Source organism: Macrosteles quadrilineatus, unplaced genomic scaffold, assembly GCF_028750875.1.
Source record: "Macrosteles quadrilineatus isolate MER2022 unplaced genomic scaffold, UCM_ALF_1.0 Scaffold_9__3_contigs__length_116548681, whole genome shotgun sequence".
Lineage (NCBI taxonomy): Eukaryota > Metazoa > Arthropoda > Insecta > Hemiptera > Cicadellidae > Macrosteles > Macrosteles quadrilineatus.
This window is the reverse complement of record NW_026542602.1, coordinates 19,936,702-19,964,586: the sequence shown is the minus strand read 5'-3', so window position 1 is coordinate 19,964,586 and position 27,885 is coordinate 19,936,702. Positions and strand designations below refer to the sequence as shown.

General features: G+C 37.9%; 1 protein-coding gene across 1 annotated transcript; it reads right to left on the bottom strand.

The window, feature by feature from the left end:
* Positions 1–56: 56 nt before the first annotated feature.
* On the bottom strand, positions 57–27,462 carry LOC129004342 (serum response factor-binding protein 1). Its single transcript, XM_054432902.1, has 7 exons — positions 27,185–27,462; positions 23,970–24,140; positions 22,512–22,583; positions 16,580–16,762; positions 13,930–14,091; positions 11,190–11,261; positions 57–1,099 (listed from the first exon to the last, which is right to left on the bottom strand). The coding sequence occupies exons 1-7, from the start codon at positions 27,230–27,232 to the stop codon at positions 101–103; spliced, it is 1,707 nt and encodes a 568-aa protein (XP_054288877.1). The 5' UTR covers positions 27,233–27,462; the 3' UTR covers positions 57–100.
* Positions 27,463–27,885: the final 423 nt, after the last annotated feature.

Here is a 27,885-nt window from a genome sequence, read left to right as displayed (position 1 = left end):
CATTCCCTCCATGCATAAGAAATTGTCAAGGATTAAGGAAATTGTAATTCATTAAATCATAGAAGTGAAAAATATTTATATTGAAGAAACTAAGACTAGATCAATCAAAAGTAACTTTCTTTCCTTGGAAGGGAATGATGGCTGATTGTTTTTTCTTTGCTTCCCAGGAGGGATGGAGTTTTTCAACTTTTTCTTCAACTGGAGGCTGGAGTAAAGCTTTTCTTCTCTCTTTCCGATTCCCAAAAACAATTTTTTCTCTTTTGGTACCAGCAGGATACTTATTGGAAGGACTTGGATTTGATTTTGTATATGGAGCTGTGTTTGCCATTTTAGAGAATTTCCTATCGTTATTTGTTCTTTCCCATTTCCTATCAGAGTCGATATTATCAAACTTTCTAAAATGCTTCTCCTCAAAACCAGATTTTTTATATGAAGAAGTGTTTTCGTTAGAGAGTGGAACTTGACTTGTTTCATACTCTTGGTTTGTGGTTGTCATAAAAAATGGGTCTACAACTTTAGTTAGATTTTCTACAGGTTTAGGCTTAACATGTGTTGAGCTAAGATTTGCATTGTTTATTAGTTTCTTGGATTTACTTGCATTACTAGCTTGTTTAGTCTTTAAACTGGAACTGTCTGTGACTTTGTCAGGTTCTTTTAAATGTTTCCTCTTTTGTTGGACAACTTTCTTTAAACTAGTTTCTGACATTTCCTCATCTGATTCAGATTCATCTTCATCTTTTTCTTCCATAGACATTCTGTTGATGTCATCTTCAGATTCCTCTTCTTCGCCATTTTCTGAAGAACCACTGTCTGCGTTGTTTTCATCATCTGAAACCTCAGATGCACTTTCAGAATCTTCACTAGCCTCACTTCCGGAATTTTCACCATCACTTTCAGCATTTGATTGTAACAGTTCGCTAGATTCCTTCCTATCTTTTGTTTCTAGATTCAACTTCCGTTTCTTGCGTTTCTTTTTCAAAAGGTTTGGTACAATCTTTTCCCATTCAGGATACTGTGATTTGAAGCTGGAAACATGTGCAGCTACATACTTGTAAATTGCAACAGTAGCCAATGCTTGAGATATTGTTGGTGCTTTTATCTGGAAAACATAGAAAATATGTTTAGTAGATCACTTATTTATATTCAATAAGGTTTCCTTGCTTAACATAGGCTACCATGGAATAGCCAAAATGAAGTGTTGTACTGAATACATCAGTCAGGTTTTTTCCCCGTTTTGCCACCAGACCTGTATTTAACATCATTTTCAATGCTCATCAACCAGTGTTGTTCTACAGTGACACCAGAAATTTGTTTGCTTACAGAGTTTGGTTCTAGTATTATTTGTAGTGAATGATACAAACAGAAAATTGGCTTTAGATTTATAAAAAATGCTGAGGAAAAAGATACTATCCTAAAACAGTTAACAAAAAGATAATGAGAAAAACTAAAACTATTGGTATTAAATACGGTTAAATGTTGCTCAGTGATATACTTTGTTTTAGCCAACCATCAGCCACTCTTATGGACCAAACATTTCTAGAGTTAGTCCTAACAGTCTGTCAATAGATTATTGATGGGTTAAGAGATTTAGACGGATGTGTTAGAGATCCTTAAATGAAAAAAAAATCTGCCATTTGATTACAACTTGGACCAGCAACTTATTTAAAGACAACTTTAAAATTAAACATGCTTTGCTCAGAAAAAACAACAGCACAGAACTGGTGCCTAATCTCAGTGAGGGGTTGTGGGGAATGGAGGACAGCCGACAAGATGGCGGCGATTGAACAAAAGTGCTACTGTGGCTCCTGCCAAAAAGTGGTTTCGGATAGGCATAATGCAGTTTTATGTTTCGGAAAGTGTAAAAAGTGGTGGCATATATCGTGTGCTAATATTATCAAGTCTCATTACGATCATAACAAGCGCATCGCCAATAAAATGCCGGGCCTACTGTGGCTATGTACGGAGTGCGTGACGTCGTCTGACACCGGTACCGATTCTGTGTCGAGAACGGTTACCTCCGCTGATATTGAAAACGATCAAAGCGATAATACCACAATACTTATCATTATTATTACAGAGTTAAGTGAGATAAGTAAGAACTATTTATCCATGTCGGAAAGACTTTTGGAATTCGGGAGTGAAAATGCGGCAATCAAGCTCCAGTTACGTGATATGACAGATCATTTAACCTCTAAAACAACATCACTTGACACTAGCAGATCAGTTATAAATCAGATTTTGATGCCTACAAACGAGATAAATAAGCCTTCCTCATTTGTAGAAGCCGTAAAAGGCGACAAAACTAATTGAAACATGCATCTGCATCGTAACCTACAAACTCAAAGTACTATACCTAGCCCTTCTAAGCTAGGCTCCAAGCCTGCTCAGCTTGAGCCTAGCCCTGGAGACAGTGCAGATCCTCTAAAAAGTACGCCTATGCCTGATTGGAAGCCACTGCCTAGCAGTGATGCTAACAATTCCATTGAAATTGAAGGTGAATTAAATAATGGAGAATGGCAAACTGCATAAAATAGAACTAAAAAGAAGCTCAAGCTTGGAACCTCCCAAAACCAATCTAGGCATAGGCCTATGCCAAATTCAGCTGGAAACCAAGTAAGTCTCAAGTTATAGTTCTAGTAGTAAGTCAGGTTCTCAAAATGCCAAACCCAAGAATAGGCCTAGAAATAACAACAAAAATCTGACAATTGTAGGCACTGCTACTTCGGAAAATGGCTCTAATCTAGGGTTGTGTGGAACAAAAAAGGCTTGGTTTCATTTGGGGAGAGTAGCTAAAGGGACCAGCTCAAATGATGTCCAGAATTTTGTTAATAAAACCTTTCCTGAGGTTAAATTTGAAATAGAGCAGCTTGAAAGCAAAAGCCATAATGACAGTTTCAAACTTGGCGTTGACTTTGTACACAAAGATACCGTAATGGACAGTAATAAGTGGCCAAAAAACACCACTCTGAAGCGTTTTTTATTCTGGAAGATTCACAAAACAAGTGTCACTTAGATTTCTCAAATGATCTTAGTAGGCCGAGGTCCAGGCTGCCTACTCCTGAATCAGGGCCTAGGCAAATAAATGTAAATAGTTTCAACTCTGACATGGTGATAGCCACCGTGAATGTTCAATGTCTTCGAACTAAGTTAGCTGTTCTTGACCTGTTTCTAAATGAAACCTACTCCGATGTGTTATGTGTAACTGAGCACTGGCTAGGATTGGAAGAATCCAAATTTTACTCCAGGATAGGGCCTGATCTTGTTCTAGCCTCAATCTATACCCGACAAGAATTTATACATGGGGGCTCAGCGATCTTTGTAAATAGAAATATTACTTTTAAGGAAATCTGTGCAAACAACTCTTGCATAGAAAAAAACATTGAAATTGTAGCCATTGAACTGCTAGATACTAGGCTAATAATAATATCGCTTTATCGCTCTCCCAATGGTGATTTCCCACAATTCATAGAACGGCTGAATGATTGTTTACATTTCATTTCTTGTTCTGGAAAACAAATAGCCCTGGCCGGGTACTTTAACATACATCTTGAAAAACAGTCAAGGTGGGGAAATGTATTCTCCAATCTGCTCCGTACTTATGAACAAGCCGGAAACCCACCAAAAATACTGCCTGCCTCGATACCATAGCAAAAAATCTCAACACTTGGGAATACAGAACGTCTGTCATTGACCCTACTGTAGCTGATCACTCTGCAGTGATATTGGAGATAAAACCAAGTGCTGACCCTGACCTAGTCAGTGGGCAACCTAAAGTCCCATGGCAGGCCAGTTACATTGTTTCCAAACAGATAGTCAGAGATGAGCTCCTGTCTATTCTGAAGTACGAACTGAGGAAAGTTGAATGGGTAAATGAAACAAGTATAGGCCTACCTCAGTACTAAATTTTTTTTGATAGCCTTATCAGTATTTTCAACCATAAATTCAATTCTATTTTTCCTACAAAAATGTTCAAACAAAAGTCAAATAGGCCTAACACCAGGACTGGATGTGCGCAGCAGGATAAATCTTGGTATTCACCTTCCCTACGTCATCTTAAAAACCTCGTTAAGATTATCAATGACCATGTTAAGTCCACCGAGTCACCGATTGAGAGAAATAAACTATTTGCCTTACATCTTAAAACGAATAGGTTGTACAGAAATAATGTTTCAGAGGCCAAAAAGGCCTTCAATGTTAATGTCATAGAGCAGTCTTCGCACAAATGTAAAGCTGCCTGGAGTATCGTGAACCAACATCGACCAAAAAGGCCTAAAGTTGGCTGTTCTGCCAGCCCAGATGACTTCAACAGCTTCTTACTTGATTCCGTGGATGAAATAGTGGCCAGCCTCCCCTCCGTAAAGCTTAACCCTCTGAACAACGTACAGGGACCAGGTCTTCGAAACTGGTGTGAAGTAACCCCAAACGAGATCTGTCAGATTGTTAAGAACTCTAAAAGCCTGGACATCTATGGGGTCTCATGTAATGTTCTCAAATCTGTAATCAGTGATATTGCCTCTCCTCTGTCATCGAGCATAAACAGCTGTCTCAGGAATGGTTTTTTCCCAGATTCCCTCAAGATAGCACGGACAGTTCCAGTCTATAAAAAAGGTGATACCGAAGAAATTAAAAACTATAGGCCTATATCTGTGCTGCCAGTTTTGTCTAAAGTAATCGAGACTACAATCAAGAACCAACTATGCAGCTACTTTGAGTCGAACAACTTACTGAATGATGCTCAACATGGTTTTTGTAGAGGGCGTTCCACAACAACTGATGTTTTATCCTTGGTTTCCAGAATAACCGACACCTTTGAATCTGGGAACTCACTGGCTCTCACCCTCTGTGATTTGAGTCGTGCGTTTGATTGCGTGCCACACGACATCTTACATAGGTCCTCTTCATCGCAGTCGTAGAGACTGGAGAATCGTCATTTAAGTTCCTTCTTTCTCTTCTTATAATAGCCCTATGTGGTAGTTATGATCTTCATAGAACTCTTTGATGGTGTAGTATGGTCTTTGAAGGAGGTAGTTTTTTAGTGCAGCAGTGAATTTTTTTGTGTTGTTTATTGTTTTGAGTTGTTGTGGAAGTAGGTTGTAGAGCTTTGCTCCCATTGCAGTGGGAGTTTTGTTGGTTTTGTTTAATCTGTTTTGTTGGGTGTTATAGTTCGATTTTGATCTGGTGTTGTGGTTGTGGCATGTTTGTCTGGTTTCAGGCGGATTTTGTTTTATGAAATTGATGGTGTCAAATATGTATTGAGAGGTTAGGGTTAGGATTTGGTGTTTTATGAAAAGGGGCTTGCAGTGTTCGAGGTAGTGGGATTGGTCTATGATTCTGGCTGCTTTCTTTTGAATGATTTGTATTTCTTTTAATAGGCTTTCGCTGGCACTTCCCCATGCAATTAAGCCGAATTTCAGGTGTGAAGAGAAGATTCCATGGTAAGCCATCTTAGTAGTTTCTTCGTTGGTGATTTCCCTGATTCTTCTGAGGGCATAGATAGCTGATGAGAGTTTTCGCTGGAGCCTTTCCAAGTGGGGGTGCCAGTTTAGTTGCTGGTCAAGAATGATGCCAAGGAATTTGGTTGTGGGGTTGGCATTTGTTGTGTCTTCTTGAGTTAGAGGTTTGTTTGTTGGAGTGAATTTCAGGCAGACAGTTTTAGATTCGTTGATTCGGAGATTTAGGCTATTGCAGATTTTTTTGCTGTGTCTATTGTTTTTTCTGTTAGATTAGGTGTTGGTATGCCCGGGACTATAATGGTCGTGTCGTCAGCAAACATTATACATGTATTGTCTGCTGGTAGGAGGGTGGGGAAGGTGTCTATGTAGATCAGAAAGAGTAGGGGTCCCAGTACTGAGCCTTGAGGTATGCCTTGAGTGATGGTTTGCAGTTTTGATCTGGATTTGGTAATGAAGTTTCCACTTTGGTGTTCAATTTCAATGAGTTGTTGTCTATTGTAGAGGTAGCTTTTTATCCAGTCTAGAGCTTTGTTTTTGATGTTTAGGGCTGATATTTTTTGGAGTAGTAGTTTATGGTCTAGGCTGTCAAACGCTTTCTGGAGATCCAGAAATACGCCGTTTGCTGTTTTTTTATCCTCCCAGATATTGGTTATGGTGTTGCAGAGTTGAGCCAGAGCGGTATTTATGGATTTCTTTTCTCTGAATCCGTGCTGGTTGTCGCTTAGGAGGTGGTTGTTTTCCAGGAAAGTTATTATTTGGGAGTTGATTATTTTTTCTAGATATTTGGATAGGGCCGGTAGTATTGAAATTGGTCTATAGTTTTCGGTTAGGGTAGTATCTCCTTTCTTGAATTTGGGGTAGACCAGAGCTTGTTTCATGGCTTGTGGAACTGTGGCTTGTATTATGGAAGTGTTGATAATATTTGTCAAAGGAGGGATCAGTTCATTCTTGCAGTGTTTTAGGATTTTGTTTGGGATTTCGTCCAGTCCGCACGAAGATTTTGGAGGAAGGATTTTGAAGAGCTTATCGAGTTCATGTTCGGTGATTGTTTTGAAGGCAGATAGATGTGGTTTCTGTGTCATATCAAGTGGGGTTGGATCAGGTGCTTTGCTGAGGTTTGAGTTTCGTAGTGCGTGGTTACCGATGTTGATAAAATAGTTGTTGAAAGTGTTGCAGATCGATGTTGGGTTGGTTATTTGGTGTCCATCTGAGTTGAGGGTGATATTATTCACTTCATTGTCCGTATTTTTCCTTTCTTTATTTATGATGTTCCATATCGTCTTATTTCTGTTGGGGGCATTGTTTATTATGCTCATTGTATGTTCAGACTTCTTCTTTTTTACATCTAAGTCGTATGCTCTTTTGAAGTTACTGTAGATTTTTTTGTCTTCCTCACTGCCGCTGAGCAGATATTTGTCATGGGCGGTGTCAAGTAGTTTTTTAAGTTTGGCTGTGGTTTCATCCCAGAAGGTATAATTTGTTTTTTTTCTTAAGTTTATGTAGATCTTCGGCATAGTATTATTTATTTCATATGTTAGGATATTTACAAGGGCATTGTATTTAGCGTCTACTGATTGAGCAGTGTAGATTTCATTCCAGTCACATTGGCTGAGATTTATTTTGAGCTGGTCCAGTTTGGTTTTTGTGATAGGCCTGACTTGTTTCTTGATGGGTTGGTTTCTTAGGTTGTGGCGGTTGTTATGGTGCAGCTGATTCCCAGATGGTCTGAGAAGGACATTTTGTGGGTTTTTAGGGCGGTGTTGTGGAGTCCAATATTTGTAAGGCAGATGTCAATACTGCTGACCGAGGTGGGGGTGATTCTGGTGGCCAAGATGTTTCCGATCTCTAGGTTGTGTTGGTCTGCAAAAGCTATTAATTTCAGTGTGTCCGGTTCGTGTGGGCGCAGGATATTTACATTTATGTCTCCCAAAAATATAATATCCTTATTTCTTTTGGAGTACATTTCCAGAAAGGGATCTAGGTGTTTGGTGAGTTCTTCGATGGGTTTAGAGGGGGATCTATAGGCTCCAATGACCGTTAGTTGTTGTTTAGGCAGGTGTATGGCAACCAGTTCTGAGGCAAGTTCCTCGCAATGTGGCTTGGTATCGATTTCTGAGTAGGAGTTGTTACTTGATTTTTTTGAGAAGATGGCTATTCCTCCCCATTTATGTAATATCCTTGAGAAACTCGTAGACAGGGAGTAGTCAGGTAGATTAATTTGCTTTATGTGTTCTTCTGTTAGGCCGTGTTCGGATATAATGATAATGTCTGGGTCGATTAAGCTGATTTCTGATTGTAGTTTACTTAGTTTACTGTGGAGCCCTCGTTGAATGTTGAGGTGAAAGATTTTTATTTTTTTGGAGTGATTTTTTTGGTGGATGCTGTTTCTTGGATGGTTTTGGGGTTTTTGGCGTTGACATTCTGACATTCTGCTCAGCAAGCTAAAATCATATGGGGTTGAAGGCACCACGCTACAAACAATCTCCAGTTATCTAACTAATAGGAGGCAAATTGTATTCCTGGAGGGAGCAAATTCGGATAGTAAAGAAATCTCCTACAGTGTTCCCCAGGGCTCTGTCCTAGGGCCTCTTCTTTTCCTGATATTAATCAATGACCTAGGAATAGACGGGCAGGCATTACTATTTGCTGATGAGTGATGACACAACATTGGTGACGGAAGGTAGATGTGTTGAACGGGTGAAGAGGGAAGCAAGTGCATGGCTGAAGACAACAATGGAGTGGTTCGCTTCAAACAAATTAAAATTAAACGAGGACAAGACCCAACTCCTGATCTGCACTCTTAGGAGACAAATTGCTGCTGAAGAGAATCAACCAGTAAAACTGCTTGGTTTCTGGCTTGACCAGAAATTGAACTGGGATCACCATATAGCCCAGATCTGCACCAAATTGTCTAGAGTGATTTTCCTCCTGAGAAAGCTACATCATGTGGTCACTGATCAGTATCTTGTTACTGTTTACTACTCTCTGTTCCACAGCCATATCTTGTATGGTATACTCCTTTGGGGTCACACTCCCGCATGCAATACATTGTTGATACTCCAAAAGGAGGTGTTGAGAGTGATAACCTCTACTGAAATAACAGGCAAACATTTTACTCATAGGCCTATCTTTCAACGCTTTGATATCCTGACTGTTTATGGACAAAATGTCCTCAACTGATACTGATACACGTACGCCAGAACATCTCTATGTATGAAAGAAGACAGGACATCAGTATAACACCAGGAATGCTAGAAACCTCGACACCCCTCAATGCAGACTGTCCAAATCCCTGAATAGCTTCCCAGTGACCGCAATTAAACTCTTCAATCGTCTGGCTGAAGAAGTCAAAAGTATGGATGTGGCTGGGTTTAAAACCTCAGTGGAGGAAAAACTTCAAAATAGGCCTAACTACTCATTCAAAGAATTAGATGACGTGCCACTTTTTTAACTCGCCGCCATCTCAGTTCAGTTTGACGCAGTCTATCCGGAATCCCAGGCAGAGACGAAGCCTTCGAGTATTCAAGTATGTAAGTAAGGGGGACGAGTTTGAGAAACACTAGTGTACATGTTTTACAGGAGTTATTTCAGATTGAATAACAGTCATATTTACAATGAATTTAAAAGAGTCAACTCAAATATTGCCGTTGTGTAACTCAGACCCTGTTTATCTTCGTTATTGATAAACCTAAAGCATTCCGGACGGTTCTCTCCTTCTCAAAATGCCTCGCTGTACAGGCAACACAGGTCATTAATAGAGGGCCAATTGAGAACGAAAAGTCGTTTTGGGGTAGTGTAAGGGCGCATTCGTAACCAAATAGTTGAAGTTTTCCAGGTTCATGTTGAGACTGTTAAGCTGATGAGTTAAGCCTATTACCGCCACTGTTCTGTAGTTGCGGTCGTTATCACGATTGCGCCTCCTGTCTATGTTTCGTTGTCGTTGCGTCGGAGACATTTAAAAGAAATAAACAACAAATAATAAACAAATTATAGCTACACAAAACGACGATAAATGCACAAATTTAAGTTACAATCATGCTAACACAATCCATCATAGCGACACAAAACAACGATAAATACACAAATTTAAGATACAACCATACTAACACGATCCGTCTTGGGGGTTATGTTTACACAAACTCAAATAGTAAATAAATGTACTCAATGTGTTTCGTTGAATTGAAAAGTAAATAACAGCAATAAAATTATACAGCTGATCAAAATGTAAACAATTATGTTCTTCATAAGGATAACATGGGAACTTTTAAAGCCACTGGGGCAGAGCCCAAGGGACTTTTTCAAAAATGTAAGGTCAGTTTGCAAATCTACGTGACACGCTCTTTCCAATGAGATGTCAATGGATAAAATCGGTTAAGAAATGGCGGAGGAGTTCAACCGACAAACTTTCGTGTAGCGTATTAATTATATAGATTTAATAGACCATATAAAATTATAGCCACTTCAAATATATACAAAGGACTTTAATTATTAGTTTTTTTTTTTTTTTTTTTAATAGGGCCTAATGCAAAATGGTGGATTATCACAATGCTGAAATAAACAAAATCCAACTTCATATTTTTTATTTATATACGGTAAGTAGGTATGAAGATTCTGGTTCTGCATAGTTCGCTACACATTTTTTTTAACATTCTGCATATTTCTAGCTCTGAGTAGTATCATACCGGTACCAGAAACATATGTTCCACATGAAAAAATTGCCAAATTGGTACTTTCCTGTTAAAGGGAGCATTCATTATTATCGATGATATCTTTTAGATAAATCAATATTTTTGTTTTCCTTCTTACGATCCATATTTCTTTTGTTTCAATATCTTCAAACGCATTTAAATTACAAATTAAGAACTAACCTTGTTTAGGCAAAATTAAAAGCCTACATTGGATTGAGAAATGAAACTATTCTAAACTAACCTAACATAACTAACCAAACTTGCTGTAGGCTAAGTTACCATTTCAAAATTACGTTTGATAACAGAAAAGGCATACAGGAATAGGCTATGAAACGGAATTTTGAAATGTTACAGCAAGTTTAGTTGAATAGGTTAGTTTAGAACAGTTTAATTCCAATCCTATATTACAGTACTTTTAAATTGTTTGTTGATACTGAACATTGAACAGTATTTATTTATTCTTATATCATAGTTGTCAGCTGATATGTTTCAATTTGTTAATATCAATATATCGGATAAATTAAAATATCGATGTATGGAAAAGAAATTTTGTGATATATGGAAAATAAATCATCGATAATAATGAATGTTCCCTTTAATACTTTACTTTATAATACTTTAATACTTTTCAATGAAATGGCGACCATACAAAGTAGGCATTTTAAGCAAAGTATGGATGGAGATGAGTGTAGGATGAGTGGCACAATCTTGTAGTTTTGTTAGTGACTAAGGCCGAATTACTCCTTAGACACAGCTGTTAATTAATAACCCATACAGCTAATGGCAACTAAGGGACCTACAGTTTATAGTGGATTCCGAACCACATTTTTGCCTTGGTATATACGAATTGGTCTTATTTTCAGGATAGTACTGCGGATAGTCGTAGTACTCACTCGTGCAGATGTTAATCCACACCAGGGAGTATCGCATCCACACTGCATGCCTACAGGAAAGTACCAACAAATCTAAGTATTTTGTTGCTTAGTATCAGTGTATCAATGCTAAGTATTTTGTGTCTACTTATAATAGTTATTGAGAACCAACTTACATCAAATGCTAGTTGATTTACATTTTGTGTTGTTGAGAGAGCGAATTTGGAAATCTCGTCTTCATGCAGCTCCTGGAACACACAGCTTTTATAGGATTTGTACTATTTTACTAAGAATTAAGTGGATGCACTGTTTTATGTCATAACTAGCTGTGCCCGTTCTACGCACGGGGATCTTATAGTGGTCAGTTGAAACCTTCCTATAAAAAGATCAGCACTTGGTTTGCATATTTTCAGATATGCTGGCCAAAATATAAACAAATACTATATTTCTGACAGTTTCAAGTAAAAAAATGCGTAATAGATCTATGAGGGGTACACTTCCATATCTGTTGGCACAAACAACCCAAATGAGTAATATTGATTATTCGATTTTTTAATTCGATATATCGTTTGGTTAGTTAGGTTAGGTTAACCTTACCTAACTAACCAAACGATATATAGTTAAAATACTATACCTCAACCTCGCCATTAAACATTCAGGTTGAAAATTTCACTATCAAAGGTGCTCTTGTCCTGTCCGTACAGAACATTGAGTAATATGCGCTACCAACTTATGAATAATTGTTTAGGCCTACGAACCAAAGAGATGGGCAATTGGTCTATTGGCTTTATGGTCCAGCAAGCAGCACATAGCTTTGAGAAGACACATTGGAAAAGCGATTTGAGCATAATCCGTAAACCTCTGTTTCAATCACCCACTGCAATTGTCACTTTACACAACCACCATTGAAGTGCCGTTATTGAGTTGAAACCTTCTATGTAAGCTCTGTAACGATTAAAAAATGTAAGTTTCCCAGCCATATACAACACTGATTCAAGATCTTTTCCCCGGTTATCAAAACTCAAGAAAAATTTTATACACAAAGAATCTCTATTTTCATTTACGGTTACCCTACACATTATTGCACTTGCGATTAATTAAATCCGTTATGTAAGGAAAAACTGTTTTAATCCAACTTGGTTTGGATTTGCTTTTGAAATGTGATCGGAAATGATTGAGGTATTTGTATAGCTGTATAGCCATATTTTAATAGCTAAAGACACTCTCACCAATCCAGTGAATACATTAAAATGATTCGGATCTTGATAGGTACTCTCGTTTTTCAGGAGAAGGCCGCGTAAAATGGCTCTTGGGCCGTGACAGATGGAAGACAGCAGACAGAAATTGAGATGAGACTTGTATCAGCTTCTTTAATGTATAAAACATAAAAATAACCTAAAATCTTATGATTCTGAGCAATGTACAGACAAAACTCTAATTATATTTATATAGACTCAAACTCAACTCTATTTACCTTTTTCAAAAATAGAATAGCAAATAAACATATGATTATAATTAACAGAAATTAACATGTGTTATGAAATAAACTGTTCTCACAACATCCACCCTTTTAAGTTTGAAAGTTCTTCAACCAGCTTGGTTTGTGTATATTTCTCCTTGGGCGGTTGTATAATTCTGTTTGATTAATTGTTAATTGTTGGTAATGGTGGTAGCACTGGACATGTAGTGTGGAGGAGGGGGGTATGAGCGTGTTGCCCACGGAGAGAAAAGAGAAGTTGGTGTCGTGGAGTTGACGAGTTGAGGAGTCGGCGGGTGGAGCGAGAACAGACGAGCCAGGAGGACCGAGATGGTCGACGCCGCAGGATCAAGGACCCACTGACCAATGCCACTATCCCGGGAACTCTTGAGGGAGGGGACAAGTGGTATGGAGAGGCGTTTTTATTCATGAAATAAATTATAAGGTAAGAGATTCAATTTGGTTTTTATTGAGCTACACCCCCCGCGCCTAGCCTGTGAGGGAGGGCAAGACAATATTTTGAACAAAGTTTGTAACGCCTTGATTTTAGCACACAGTTTAAAATTTAACAGAAGCATAAAAAATATTTATAATCAAATGTTGAAATTACATGACCACGTTTACAATGAACCTAACATTAAGCCATAACACATTTCAGAATTAATGATTGGTTCATTAAAGAATTTCAGTCTCCCGATCGTATTTAAATACTAAATTTGAGTAAAATACCTGCATCCATGCAATCATGAGTGAGTTTGGTATGGCAACTAGTATTGACTCACATAAGAGTCATCCTCAGGCCAGTTAAGATGTCTTCCTGCTTCATTTCAATGTCATCAATTAATAATAAATTATTTAATAAATTACATGTCTTACTTATTATCAACTGACGACCTTGAAATGAAGCGAGAGGACATCCAAACCGGTTGTCATACTGCAACACACATCACATAGATGCAGGTATTTCACACCAATTTATAGGATTTCTTTATAATTTAAGTTTAAGGTTCAATGCAAGTGCGGAGATTCCTAAAAACTTGTACTTTTAAGGGTTTTAAATTATATAAATGCATTTTTGTGGTTAACAGCAAATTTTTGTTGTTACCACATACAATAACTTAACTAAAGTAATAAAACTTTATTTAAACTAGTTTCAATTTATTTTCGTTTCAACAAAATCTGATGATTCATCACAGAGGTATTTAACCTTAAACTCGAGTCCACTTTGCCTCGAATCGACAGTAAGATGCCACTTCATTGTGTATCTTTTAACACTCTAATTTTCTCTGGTAGGCTAGTAGAACTTTATCTATTCTCAAGCAATTAATGACTTACAACAAGTTAAGAATTTTATTACAAAGTTTTATGAACAGCCCTTTGTATTATTTTGTTTTATGAACAGACCTCAATCAATTTGTTTGTTAAGTTTAAATATTTACCTTAATATGAACAACTTTTTTATGTAATCTTTCTGCTTTGTTTTGAAACTTGGCTATCTTGTCTTCTTCTCCTTTGATTTCACGTAATTTCTTTATGTTTCTTGTTAGTTTGTGAATGACGTGCACCTTGGCTCTTCTGACATCCTTTCTCATTGAAACAATCTGCAACATAAAGAGAACCTTAAATTTAAAAGTAATTTTATTTTTGTTTTGTAATTTACTTAGTGAGGTTGGTTATCTATATGGTAAACAAATACCTAATACCTTACCAAACAAGGCAGAAAAAACTTTACAAGAACTAGAAACCTAATCATGTTGTGGAGAGATTTTGGAGGATCAGAACCAAAAGGCTACGTTAAGAGTTTCTAGAGAGAATTTCATGTATCACAATATTTCATACGTAATGGTTCGCCAATCCATGTCACAGACCAGCAAACAACAATCCTAGCTTAGCTACATCCTATTCCTAACTTCACAGCAAGTGTTATGTGTATAATACAGGGTGTTCATTTGAAAACTTTCCATATCTGTTGTGTGCAAAGGTAAGGCTTTTTACCCTTGTTTGTTCTCATTTCCCCCTAATTTGGACATGCCAAATCCAATAAAATTATTTTCAATTTCGAAAAATGCCCCAAAAGGGCCCAATTTGGGGGGTAGGGGTGCTTTTTGAGAAATTTTCAAATGTAAACATGGGTTGTGTGATACATCAATTTAAAGGTCTAATCACCCCAACTATTTTGGTGCAAAAAAAATTTAATTATCTTTAACCGTATTTACAGGGTGGGTCAAAATGTTTTAAAGAAGGACTTTGAAGTTAAGTACCGTATTACCCGAACTACTGAACGGAACAGCGCCAAATTTCTTTCCAAGCTTATCCTTGATCTACTCTTTAAGATAACTTGTAATAAGGGCATTGTCAGTGTTATTTTCTATTTTTTTAAAAATCTCAAAGTTGAAGAATTAAAGAAAGCTGAAAACTCAAAATTCTTAAATAGCAAGGTATAGCAAATTTCATACCACATGAAAGGTCCTTTTTTAACAAACATTTTACGTATTTAAGTTTTCTTTCTATCTCTTACCGTTTAAAAATTGCAGTAGAAAAACTGAATTTTCCATAGTAATATTGTAACTAGTTTTCTAATAAAACGGCCAAAATTCGTCTCTAGACACATTTAATGGTGCATTAACTGAAGGAAACAATTCATAATTATTGATACCCTGATTGACAAACAAGTCATCACGTTTTACTTTGTGAAAAACAAGTCTTATAGCTGATGAGGACAACCTACATGTGGGCCGCTTTCTGTAGTACCATTGACTAGTCAATGGTAGTACTAATTTCAAAAAGTACTATTTTCTGTAGTATCTAATCGAATATGGTGTACACTTAAAAAGAAATAGACTTTATTTTTACTTATTGGACAGAACAAAAGTGTTTCAGGATAACTGCAAAGTGTTTAACAATAAATATCCAGGTAAGACCTTAAGTCATAAAGCTGTAAATGATTTACTTAAGAAATTTCTTAAACTGGCTCAGTTACCAATGAGAAAAGAACAGGATGAAGAGTCCAAGATGAACTGACACAAGTAAAAGTAGTTGATCAATTTGAAATTAATCATAATACATCGTAGAGCAAAGTGCAATGTGTTTTGTTAGAAAACTAGTTAAAATTTTACCATAGAAAATTCAGTTTTTCTACTGCAATTTTTAAACGGTAAGAGATAGAAAGAAAACTTAAATACGTAAAATGTTTGTTAAAAAAGGACCTTTCACGTGGTATGAAATTTGCTATACCTTGCTATTTAAGAATTTTGAGTTTTCAGCTTTCTTTTATTCTTCAAATTTGAGATTTTTAAAAAAATAGAAAAAAAAGGAAAATGCCCTTATTAGAAGTTATCTTAAAGAGTAGATCAAGAATAAGCTTGGAAAGAAATTTGGCGCTGTTCCGTTCAGTAGTTCGGGTAATACGGTACTTAACTTCAAAGTCCTTTTTTAAAACATTCTGACCCACCCTGTAAATACGGTTAAAGATAATTACATTTTTTTTTGCACCAAAATAGTCGGGGTGATTAGACCTTTAAATTGATGTATCACACAACCCATGTTTACATTTGAAAATTTCTCAAAAAGCACCCCTACCCCCCAAATTGGGCCCTTTTGGGGCATTTTTCGAAATTGAAAATAATTTTATTGGATTTGGCATCTCCAAATTAGGGGGAAATGAGAACAAACAAGTGTTAAATGCCTTACCTTTGCACACAACAGATATGGAAAGTTTTCAAATGAACACCCTGTATATCAAATATATATGTTGTCTAATGGCGTATCAAGCACATAGGCTTAACTCATAACAATTCAATCAACTCTGGAATGTCCTCAAATGAAGGAAAGTGTTTCAACAGGAATATAAAAAATACTAATAATATTTTGCCATTAGTTGCAGCTACTAGTACTTTTAGAGCCTGAAAACATAATGTAAATTTATCACCTCTGCTAAAAGTCTTCTAAAACTACTTGATGTATTTAAATTTAAATTTAACCATACTATGCTTTTTTGTAATACAGTGAATAAAAGAATGTTAGAATGACTACGGTCATAGCGATCATCATCAGGTACAACAGTAACTTCAGACTTTAAAAAACACTTACTTTATTGTTAAACGTGAATTTGTTCAAAGTAGAACCACCAGATTCTTGTTCATCTTCACTTTCAGACCCAGATTTTGGTTCTTTAGCCTTGGTCAGTTTCTGATTCAACTTGCGAAGATGAGTTGAAAGAGGTTTGTGAGCAGCCACTCGAGCCTTCATTCTCTCTTCTCTTGGAACCCTAATCTAGAAAAATCAATTCCTTATGCCTGGTTCATCCTTCAAAACATAACAATTTACACTATCATGTTTTCTTGTATGGTCACCATTTCAGATAATAGTGTCTAAGTATTAAGAACGAGTGTAGTTGATGATGGTAAGATTTTGTACACAATATCACTACAGTCAACATGAAAAATATGTTTGTACAAATGTGAATTGTACGAACTTCAAGACTAAACAGTTAACTTTGATCATGGAAGCCTACCTCCTACTGAAAACATAATATTGTTATAGGATTAATTTTAACCTGTTCATTAACCAACTCCACAGAAATCCTGTGCAGTAAATTTTGAAAATAAATTATTTTATTATTTTTTTGTGTTTTGAATATATCATAGCTTCCCTCTTGTCCAGCCACCTCATTACTAAATGCTTCACTGGAAAACGATTTGACCGGATGAATGAATAAGCTCTATACAAATCATTATATTACAAATAACTTATAAAAAGCAAAAAAATACCAAATCAAAGCAATACCTATAGCTTCTTTTGCATGGAGGTCATGATTGAAGTCTCTTTTAGAGAATAATAGGCCTATCCTCAGCTTTACATCTTCCAGCCGATATTGATCATTTAAAAAAATTGTTATAAAAGGGACCAGTTAATAGAATGAAAATGTTTGGACAGCAATGCAGTCTAAAGAAATGTATTGGTGAAAGAGGTTTAAGGTACAGTATAAGAGGGACGCTACGACCTAAAATGATCATTATAACTTGTAAATAAAAACTAAAGCTACAAGCATTAATGAAAGTGTTTCCTCTGAACTTACTATGGTAAATAAATAACAATAGGCTAGTCGAGTTATGCTAAGCACCTATGGAGAAAAAAATACCTAGGTGCCTTGGGTGGCACCATAGGACGGCCGCCTCCATCTCTCCAAGACTGAACAGTAGGACATCGCCCACCCTTCCGAAATCCAGCATCGGGCGCAAATTGTGAGCCGGGAAAAAGGACTCGACTATCCTCTACATAGTGGTCCCGTCCATGGCGGGAGTTTGAGAGTGAGTGCCGAGTTTCTGGGTTATAAGTTTATATCCCAGGCCCCTCGGATCGGAATCAACATTGTCCCTTAAATTCTCCCAGCCCGGCAGAAACTTCCTCGCCACTTTGAAAGCCTCCAACATACAACACCTGTCTACAGGTTTTATGGCCCTGGTAGTGAGTTGTCTAGCTCTCAATGCAGCTTGACGCAACTATACAATCTCAACAGTCCGCCAGTATAAGGGTTGCTCATCGCACCGGGATCTCCTGTGAGTCATAGACTCATCACAAGCTGAAACTATCAGCACCATCATAGATGTAGACCCCAAGACCGCAGAAATCCCATAGACTCCAAGGAGACCAAAGATCATCTACTCTATAATTGTACAGCTAGGTAAGGGAAAGCACTATTGGAACAATGACAAGGGGCAGACACCTTCGCTCCTCAGGAGGAGCTCATAGATAGGATGCTGCAGTTCATCAAGCAACTCAGGTTTGACGGGCTCTGACGCACCAAGTTGGGAGCACGTAAAGCCCATCTGTGGCCGACGTGCATCAGGACAAGGTCCACAACAACAGAATCAATCAATCGAAACAGATGTTCCCCTCTGCGTGAGCCATGCCAGGGGCGAAAGGAACCACCAGCGCTCCTCTTAGGATGGCTTCGTTGAGTAAGATAATAGTGGATGAAATGAGGAACACGACATTAGTCTTCTAGATTTAGATCAGATCAGAGTAATATTCTAGGCACAGTAGGTGGTTGAAAATATAACCTCTCAGATAAATTGTGAGTAGTGATTGTTAAGGACTTGAATTGATAGGACAATTAATCTAGCAGATTTTTATAAAGTTACCAGTAGTATGGAAAAAAATATCGCATGCCACTTGACCAAAAAGTGTTTACTGTTCTTGTATTGTAATCTAGCGTGAGGTAAAGTCAATGTTGATTGTATCCACCATGCTCTTCCAGTAGGCCAAGCGCCGATTTCCCAGGACTAGTAACATATTCTGAAAATGTTTATAGTACAGTACCTCCAAAGAATTACATTTTCCATCTAATTTTTTCAGCCTATTGCTTAGCAGAGGTACTCCACAGCCTAGCTTAACCAGAGATGTGTAAATCATTGAAATACTAGCATACCTGGTGCATGGAATCGTGCAAAATCTAGACATATGAGAAGGATTTATATTGATTTTTTATTGGAGCTTTCAGATTTCTTGGTTTTGTTGTTAAAGGTGGAGATGGTGAAAGCAGGCCCACTTTTATAAACGGGCAGACTGGGCACATGCCCAGGGGCGCCGGTGGTTGGGGGGCGCCCGAGGGGCGCCCTGAACCACCGCCCGCACTAGGAAAAATAGGGTTTTATCAGCCGGGATTTCAAAAATAAAATGGGTTATTTCAACTTCTAGTTATGTGATTTTCCCTTATTGCAAAAGTAAATAAATACAACAAAATTGAAAATACTCGACCTTTAGGTTATACCTCGTGTAGTCAGGGAAAGGCAGGCAGCAGCGTGAACCGGGCGCACTCACTATACTATCAGAGGCAGGGAGGCCTGCATGGTGGAAGGAAAATACATAGGTGTGCTATTCCCACTGCTGACGTCACTCAGATTGGAAACACTATTTTACCATTTAGAAAAATTGTAAAACAGTAACAATCAAATCAAAACAAATATATATACTTATATGGCAATACATCAGCAGAATTTTTTTTGTGACATCAGCAAATTATGGGAATGTACAGTAGGCCAGCTGTAGTCTACAGGCCTACGGTTGACGTGCCTCTCCTCTCCATCCCAGTCCCACCCCCATCCCCACAAGTCACAACTACCAACTACCGCGCGGCGCCAGTCCAGTACAGTAGTACTCCTTCCTCAGTAGTCACTAGTCAGTAGGTTTTGTTCGTATTGTGCCTGCTGCACAGTCGTCAAATCAGTCACAACACAACCTAAACTGTGACAGTCACTAGTCAGTGTTGACACTCACACTGCAGTTAGTGAACCAGTAATAAATAAATAGAGAAGTGTTCATACAATTAAGTAGGCCTATAAACAGTGAAAAATGCATAAAAACCTAGTGCAGCCGAGAGCCGCAAGCGGTTGGCTCAAAGAAAGCAATCTCAAGAAGCAGTTTTAAAGGAAGTGAAATGTATTAACCAGTATTTCCATTGATACGGAATTGAAAAGTCCCTCCCGAAACAAAACTGGTAAAAAAACACGCTAATGTATAAATATATATATATATGCATAGGCCTATAGTAGAACCATGGAAAAAACATACTCCTTAGTGGAATCTCGTTCAGTACGTGTGTCATACAATGAACTGCACACTGTACTGTTCTGAACAGTAATCAAATCACTGCGTAGTGCATTAAGCTATTGGCGCAGGGCAAGAGGCATTCGCATAGCAACTACTGTCAAGTTCATTGCACTCACCCCAACCCACCTGCAGTTAATTTCGGCGAACTGATGAGTCAACCCCCCTTCCCTCTTCCCCTCCCTACACTGCTGTGGTAAAAACCTTTATATATATATAAGGGGGGGGCGCTGCTTTTGGGTCTGCCCAGGGCGCCACTGACATTTAACGCGGCCCTGGGTGAAAGGTCTAATTGAGTTCACAGTTTACATGCGATTTTTTGAGTTTGTTGTTGTTTGTTAAGGTCAGTAAAAGATTCTCTATTGATTAATTTACGATAACCTAAATGACAAACCAAAGCCCCTCATTCCCACCATTACCCCTGGCTTAAATCTGGGACTTATTCGCCAGGCCAATTTCCCTGAAAATCTTCTTTCTTCTCAGGCTTATGCCACTTTCAATCCTCGTCCAGTCACATTATGTGTCCAAAAGCCTAACAGCACGACTCTCTTCCCCCTACCGCCCTGAGATAAGGATCATTGGGATTCGATATATAACCCTTCATGGGGAAGTTTTCATTCCTTTTCTTTCTTAGTTTTTATTTATTTCTTTTTTTTAATTTAAAAGCCTGTATGTATCCCTGGTTCTTCCTATTTCCCTAGCTACTTTCCTAAGCGTCTCAATTGTTTCCTTGTCCCTCATCTAGATTTATTTCTCATCTCAAGACCTTTCCTATCCAAGACTTCTTCCTTTTATCTCCTATTTGCCTCCTGAAGTGGACATATTATAATCACATGACTTGTGATCTTTATTTCTCTTTATCTACATACTTCCTCTTCCATAGGGTTTTGACCGGAGCCATACCACTCAACCTGCTCATTGAAGAAAGGATTAAGATTTAGGAAGACAAGGAGGCGGGTGGGACTACATAGGAAAGCAAGAGGGCCAGAAGAAAGGAGACATTAGATGAGTGGAAAATGTGCTGCGAGCAGGGTGAGGAATAAAGGTAAACGATCGGATATATGCCAAATATTAGAAAGAGACTGGAACATGATTGGGAGATGGGCCATTATGAAACGCAGTTTGTCACAGGACATGGAAAATTGCAAGGCGAATTTGTGGAGATTTAACCTGGTGGAAGAGGAAGTATGCAGATGTGGAAATATAAAGACAGTGAGTCACATATTTATGACTTGTCCACTTCAGGATGCAAATAGGAGCGAACAGGAAGAAGTTTTGGATAGGAAAGGAGTGGAGATGAGAAAATAAAACTTGATGAGGGACAAGGGAAAAATTGAGACGTTTAGGAAAAGTAGTTAGGAAAATAGGAAAAGACAAGGTATACATACAGGCATTAAAATAAAAAAAAGAAACAAACAAAAAATAAGAAAGAAAAGGAATGAAAACTTCTTCATGAAAGGGAGAGGAAAGGTTACAGTGAATATCAATGATCCCTATCACTCAGGGCGGTATGGGGAAGGGAATCTTGCTCTTAGGCTTTGGACACATGATGTGTCTGGACGAGGATTGAAAGTTGCTGAAGCCTGAGAGGAAAGAGGATTTTCACGGGGAGTTGGCCTGGCAAATAAGTCCCAGACTTAAGCCAGGGGTGGTGTTGGGAACGAGGGGTTTTGGTTTATTATTTCTAAAAAGAGAATCTTTTACTAACTTTCACATTTGAAAAACTGTAAAAATGGCACATAAACTGTGAACTCAATTAGATCTTTTACCGTCTCCACCTTTTACACGTTCACTGCGGCACGTCAAATGGCAGGCGTATCCCCAGTGCGGCGCAGCCCTCAGTGTCGAACAAACCTGATTGTTGTGTGTGATTGGCTTTCCAATTTCGGTCTGACCAATAGCAAATAACCTGCGGGGATGTCCTGCTTTACGAGAGTACACGTAGTTCGCTAAACACCAATAGATAGCAGCACTACTCGGAACGTAGCCGGTCCCATTGGAATTGTATTGCCAAATGGAGGGGAAAAGACAGGACAAAAAGTTGATTTTTAAGCTTGTCAGACGGGGATTTTACGGGGAAATTTACTACCAACCTACACTACGACAAAATGCAAGTCACACACTACACGCTAACGTGATATAGGTCCGCTTTCGACCGAAGCTAGAGCAAAAATGAAGATAAACAAAAGGCATTGTCGAGCTTTCCCGATCGGTTACGGACGCACTGTACGGGGGCCGAGCACTGTACCTGATCGGGAACGGCCACACTCAACATGTTAACAACAAACGCCAAATAAAAAAAGATTAATATAATATTTTTCTCCTATGTCTAGATTGCCCACGAGTCTGTGCGCCGGGTAAGCTAGTATTTTATAATTAGGCCTGCAATGTTGTTTTAGAGTAGGATACTTACATTTGATGCCAATGACATTATCTTGTTGGACATTAAAAGTGCAAATCTAATAATTTCATCATCTTTCAAAACCTGTAAAATAAACATTGTGATCAATGATTATCTGAGGGTGGAAAAAAACTGAGTAAAAATCCAATCGTGAAAAGATATAAAGTAGGCTACCATATGTTAGATTTTGCAGCATTTAACACTTGCTTCATTAGTATGACATGAAAAAACCCAATGTTATTGCTAACTTTTTGGGTAAAACTTTTTTGGTTCCAAAACCTTTAAATTTAATATCATATGCAAGACTAACATAACTAAACATCTACTTAATCTCATGCGTGGGATTAAAACTCAGCAACAATAATAGCTGGGTAGCTGGGTGATTAGTGCTCACCAACCAATCAAAAGGTTGTCCGCCTGACCCGGATAAAAGTAAGAAACCATTTGATTGTTTCAAACTGTGGCCAACTGTCCTTGATGGATTTAAAAAATGATCCTGCTAAATAAACAGCTGTTTTATACAGTAGCAAAGCTACCAGTTATGAGGGATGAGCATCAATGGGTCAACCATCAATGGGAACATCAGTATTAACCATCAGTGTACAGTACGTTCTGAAAACATCATCAGACATTGTTTTTCATCAGCTTTCTGCCTCAGCTAATTAACAACTTAGCTATACGTTCGTTAAACTGTTTACTATCTCCATGCCATTCATGAGTTTACTTACATTAATTTACACAAGGTATAAGGCAATCCTTAAATATATAATACGAGAAGGCGATTTCTACGAAACACTACTCCTCTGTCAATAATCATTGGAAAAAATCAATTTTTACTACTAACGTAATATACTATCGTTTTAACTAGTCCTAATACAATTTTGCTAAGAAAATACAGACATTTCTATGGTTGGTCAAGAACATGTAACAAAAATATCAGTTATCCTGCCATCAATTCAAAAAACATCGAACAGTGATAGAAAAACATTGATAACTTCTAAAATATCAGTTATCGATGCTCATCCCTACAAGTCATTTCACTCCATTCTACACTCAACCTTCACCCATATTTTAGGGCTAAAATATGCCCAGTGGTCCAATATCAATTAATTTAAAACTGGTAGTGGTTATCCTAGCCTCAATCGGTACCTAATGGTAATAATTTAGGTAATAAGTTTAAAAAATGAGCTAAAATTTATCTGGCATTTGCTGCATTCTGGGAGCTACCGTACCTATTCTTCAGTTTTTTGTTGAACAGTGCTGTTAGTCCAGTAAGATTTCAGGTATGGTCAATGGTTTGAATCCTTTCTGAACCAGGTCTAGTGTATAATGTAACTCGTGATAAGTGCCGCTGTCTGTGGAAGAACGCGGAGGGAAAGGCCTAGCCTACCTAAAATTCACCATGGATGGGGTACCTACAGACAGACCATTACAACCGCACTCAATGTGTTAAATAAATACTAGCCCTACCTTCAATACATCTAGGTCTTTGGATACTCTTTCTTTTTTCTTTAGCAATGCAGATTTTTTCTCTTCAGATATGATTTGTTCAACTTGATCTGTTAAGCGCTTTAGATTTTTTTCAAGCATGTTCCTAAGTGCCTGTTTGGCTCGCTTTGTTGGCTCCTTTAATCTGGGTACCTAGACAAACAAAATATTATGAAAATTATCTAAAATCTTTCTTGTAAGTACCTAGGCCTAACCTAAACCCTTGGTTTAGGCCTACACATAAGTTATTTATAGCAATAATGCTACTTCCTCTTACAACTTTACTTGTAAGCGCATATCAATAGTATCCTACTTATAACATTAGTAAAAGGGTTTGGATATTAATTTAGTTACACTTAATTTAGTAGGCCTAAGTCTTTGATTGCCCTACCAGTACAAATTTTAAAATGTTAACTATTTAACATTTATTTAAACTAGGCCTATTCGTTTTAGAGTTGTAGGAGTTAAAGGACTTGGCTTATTTAACTTCCAATAAGTTGTTCATTAGATTTCCTAGGAAAAAAATGGCACGTTGCCACTGATTGTGATATGATGCAATGACTCATTGTACCAACCACTCATTACACCACTCATTGTATTTAATCAGCTGGTGTCCAGTAACAATGCATTACATGACTAATGTACAGTAGTAGGTAATGCAATGAAACCCCATTAAACTAAGCAGGCTGTGGCGAATAGCTGTTTTCCGGACTAAAACCCTGCATATGGTAAGTCCATTAAAACCTAGGAGGATTAAACATCAAGGAGAAAGCACACGAATAGGAATATACATGTTTCGGTGAAGCCAGCTTTAGCAAAACACAATAGGCGAATGCCGAGCCGTAGAGTGGCAAAAAGCCGCAGCTATAACATGAGAGGGATCGGGAAAAAAATGACGCGCATTTTGAATTTACTATTCGTACATGAATACATTCTTCCCTTAGTTAGGCTTCTAATATTTTGATTCTAATGTAAGTTCTTAACATGATGGAGTCTTAAATAAATCTTTTAAATACTTGACGGCTGTTTCAGTAAACCTAGGCCTAACTAAATCTATAATATGACATTAAAGCCTAACTGTAAACTGATTGTTCGGTTAGCCTTAAAAATTTTGTTAGGCCTATATGTATGTTTTGAAAAAACCCTTCCCCCCACAAATACGCATAACGCGCGACCTACCTACCTCACATGTCTTTTCCATCATTTCATTTTAAGCAATTCAAGAAGTTTGGATAGTGAATAGTCAATAGTTGAATAGTCAATGGAGAGTGATTTGAGTTATTCCATCTTCAATAAATATAATATATTGTGATAGATTTCCTCAAAAAACAAAATGGCCAACACCCTAATTTTGGCTTACATTTTAAGTTAGTTAGACAAGAGGCAACAAACTTGGCATGCTTCACGGTTATAGCCTAACTGATAATTTTTTTTTAATTCAAGCGAAGGCTCAGAGGTCTAGAAGCACTCAGGAAATCCTGTAGACGCTTACAATTGCCGTTATTTTGGTTACTAAGTTATTTCAGCAAAACATTTTGTGTTTGTAAGTACCTATTTGTGTTTTTCATTAGGTAAGTACCTAACTTAACCTCCACATAGGCCTACTTCCTCTCCGGCAATAAATTATTGCATTGTTAGGCCTAAGCCTACTAACCACCAAATCAACTGTAGTAGGCATAATTTTTAAAAACTTATGAGAAAAAGTGAAGATGACCAAGTCTTGGCTTAGGATTAGGCCCTACTTACCCCCATGAATTTTCAATTGAGCCACAGAGATGTAAGAAACAAAGGATAAATTCAGTGGTACACATAGACAGGCCCGTTTTTGACACTGTCAAACCCCCCCCCCCCCCCCCCCCCTAGATGTTGTGTTTGCCCTAGGCACAGCTAAAAGTAGCGCCCCTTTGGAATATATACAACAGGGTGTCCACCGACCGGGAAATCAAATTAAAAGTTATATTTGACTTTTTTTACCGAAAATTATGAGAGAATTTTTTATTTCTACCTGAAATTTTCAATTTGCCGTCATTGTGCATGAAAAAATTGATGTTTCTGTGACTGCGGTAGACAATATAGATAATATGTCGGTAGATAATATGTCTACTCTACAAACGGCCGCGAGGGAAGATCAGATTTGTCCACGATCGCAGAAGACGATGATAATGTACACACGATTGCCAGAAAAGGTCTGAATTTTACCTTATTTGCGGGAGACGATGATGATCTCCACAAACCCGCAGGAGATGATTACCATTTTGCCGCAACGGCTGGAGGCGATTACTATGTCCACACGACCGCGGGGGGGGGGGGGGGGGGCGATAGCCTATTTAAGTTGTCTTCACGACCATGAGGGGTGATCAGAATCCGACCGCGATCGCGCAAGACAATGATAATGTCCACACGACCGCTGGAAAGGATCAGAATTTTGACGCAATCGCGGGAGACGATTACCATGTCCACACGGCCACGAGGGGTTAGCCTATATCAGAAGTTTACCGTGATCGCATGCAAATACAACCACCAATTTTTTCCCCTAATTTTCTTGGCACCTTCCAAAAAAGCCAATTGCCTCGCGCCCTAGGCACGTACCTACCGTGCCTATTCGGTAAATCGGCCCTGCACATAGGCCTAACCTACGTGGTGTCTAGCACCAGTCACTGATGTATAGAGGAAATTATATTTGTTGTCTCCTCCCGCTCCCTTTTCCCAACTTGCCATTAAGTTAACTTACGTAGGGTACTATACTGCGCTCACAGTGTAGGAAGATCCCGTAGCCTATGCTAAAACTGCTGTAGGCCTACAACAATGCTATGTGGCCATCACTGTTTGGGCTCTTCCTTGCTAGGTACAGGTACATTTCCGCCCCAACATAGCCTTGTCAGAGCTAAAATCGCACGGTTGTCTCATAAGCTTGTAGGCTATAGTCTGTATCTTTCTCCTCTGTTATGTAACCTAGGCCTAGTTAGGTGTGAAGTATGAAAACTGGTTTAAGTTAAATAAGCCTAGGCCCTAGCCTAATTGAAGGATGTTACCCAGATGTTCTAAAGTGGTTCATCCGTTTAGTAATTTATCTTTTTCAGAGCAATAGCCTACCCTACTGTACTCTCAGAAGTAGGCCTATATAACTTCCATATGCATAACTTATTTAAACTTACAAGAACTATGCCTAGGCTAATTGTAAAATAATGGCAACTTACAAGTTTATCCATTGTAAGATCCGCAGTTTCACCTATTTTATTCTTCATTACGATAATTTGATAATTAAGGCCTTCTCCCAAAAGTAAAACAAAATTGATTCTACAATAAAGGTTGACCTAATCCATGATCTTGTTTACCGCTTGTATGTATCCATATCCAACATTTTGCATCAATCAATCAATCACGACATACACTATTTACAGAACAGATTATACAGTAGCCTACATAGGCTACATAAAATCAATCAAATCAAAAAGAGATTATTTTATAGGTTATATGAAAAACGAAACACAAAACAAAACAAATCAACAACACATGGCACTCCATCCTCAATTTTTTTTTCACTCAGGTTGACAATGTTTATAAATTGAGGATTAGAGGTGGTCTGCATGTGTTGATAACATACAGCTCTACTATTTTTATCATTGGACAATTTACACTATCATTGAATATATGCCAGGGCATAAAATGGCATTATAATAGGTTCGCCCAGTGCAGAGATTTCGTCACCTAGTGGCTATGGATGGTACCGGCATATTTTTTTAATGATTCACATTTTAAAAGTATTTAAAAAATAACATTGTGTAAATATTTCTAGAAATCTTAATTAAGTGCGATTATATGGACGATTTACAAGCAAATATAATCGGAAAATTCATTACAAGATACGTATAAATGTGTGATTTTCACTTTAATTTAT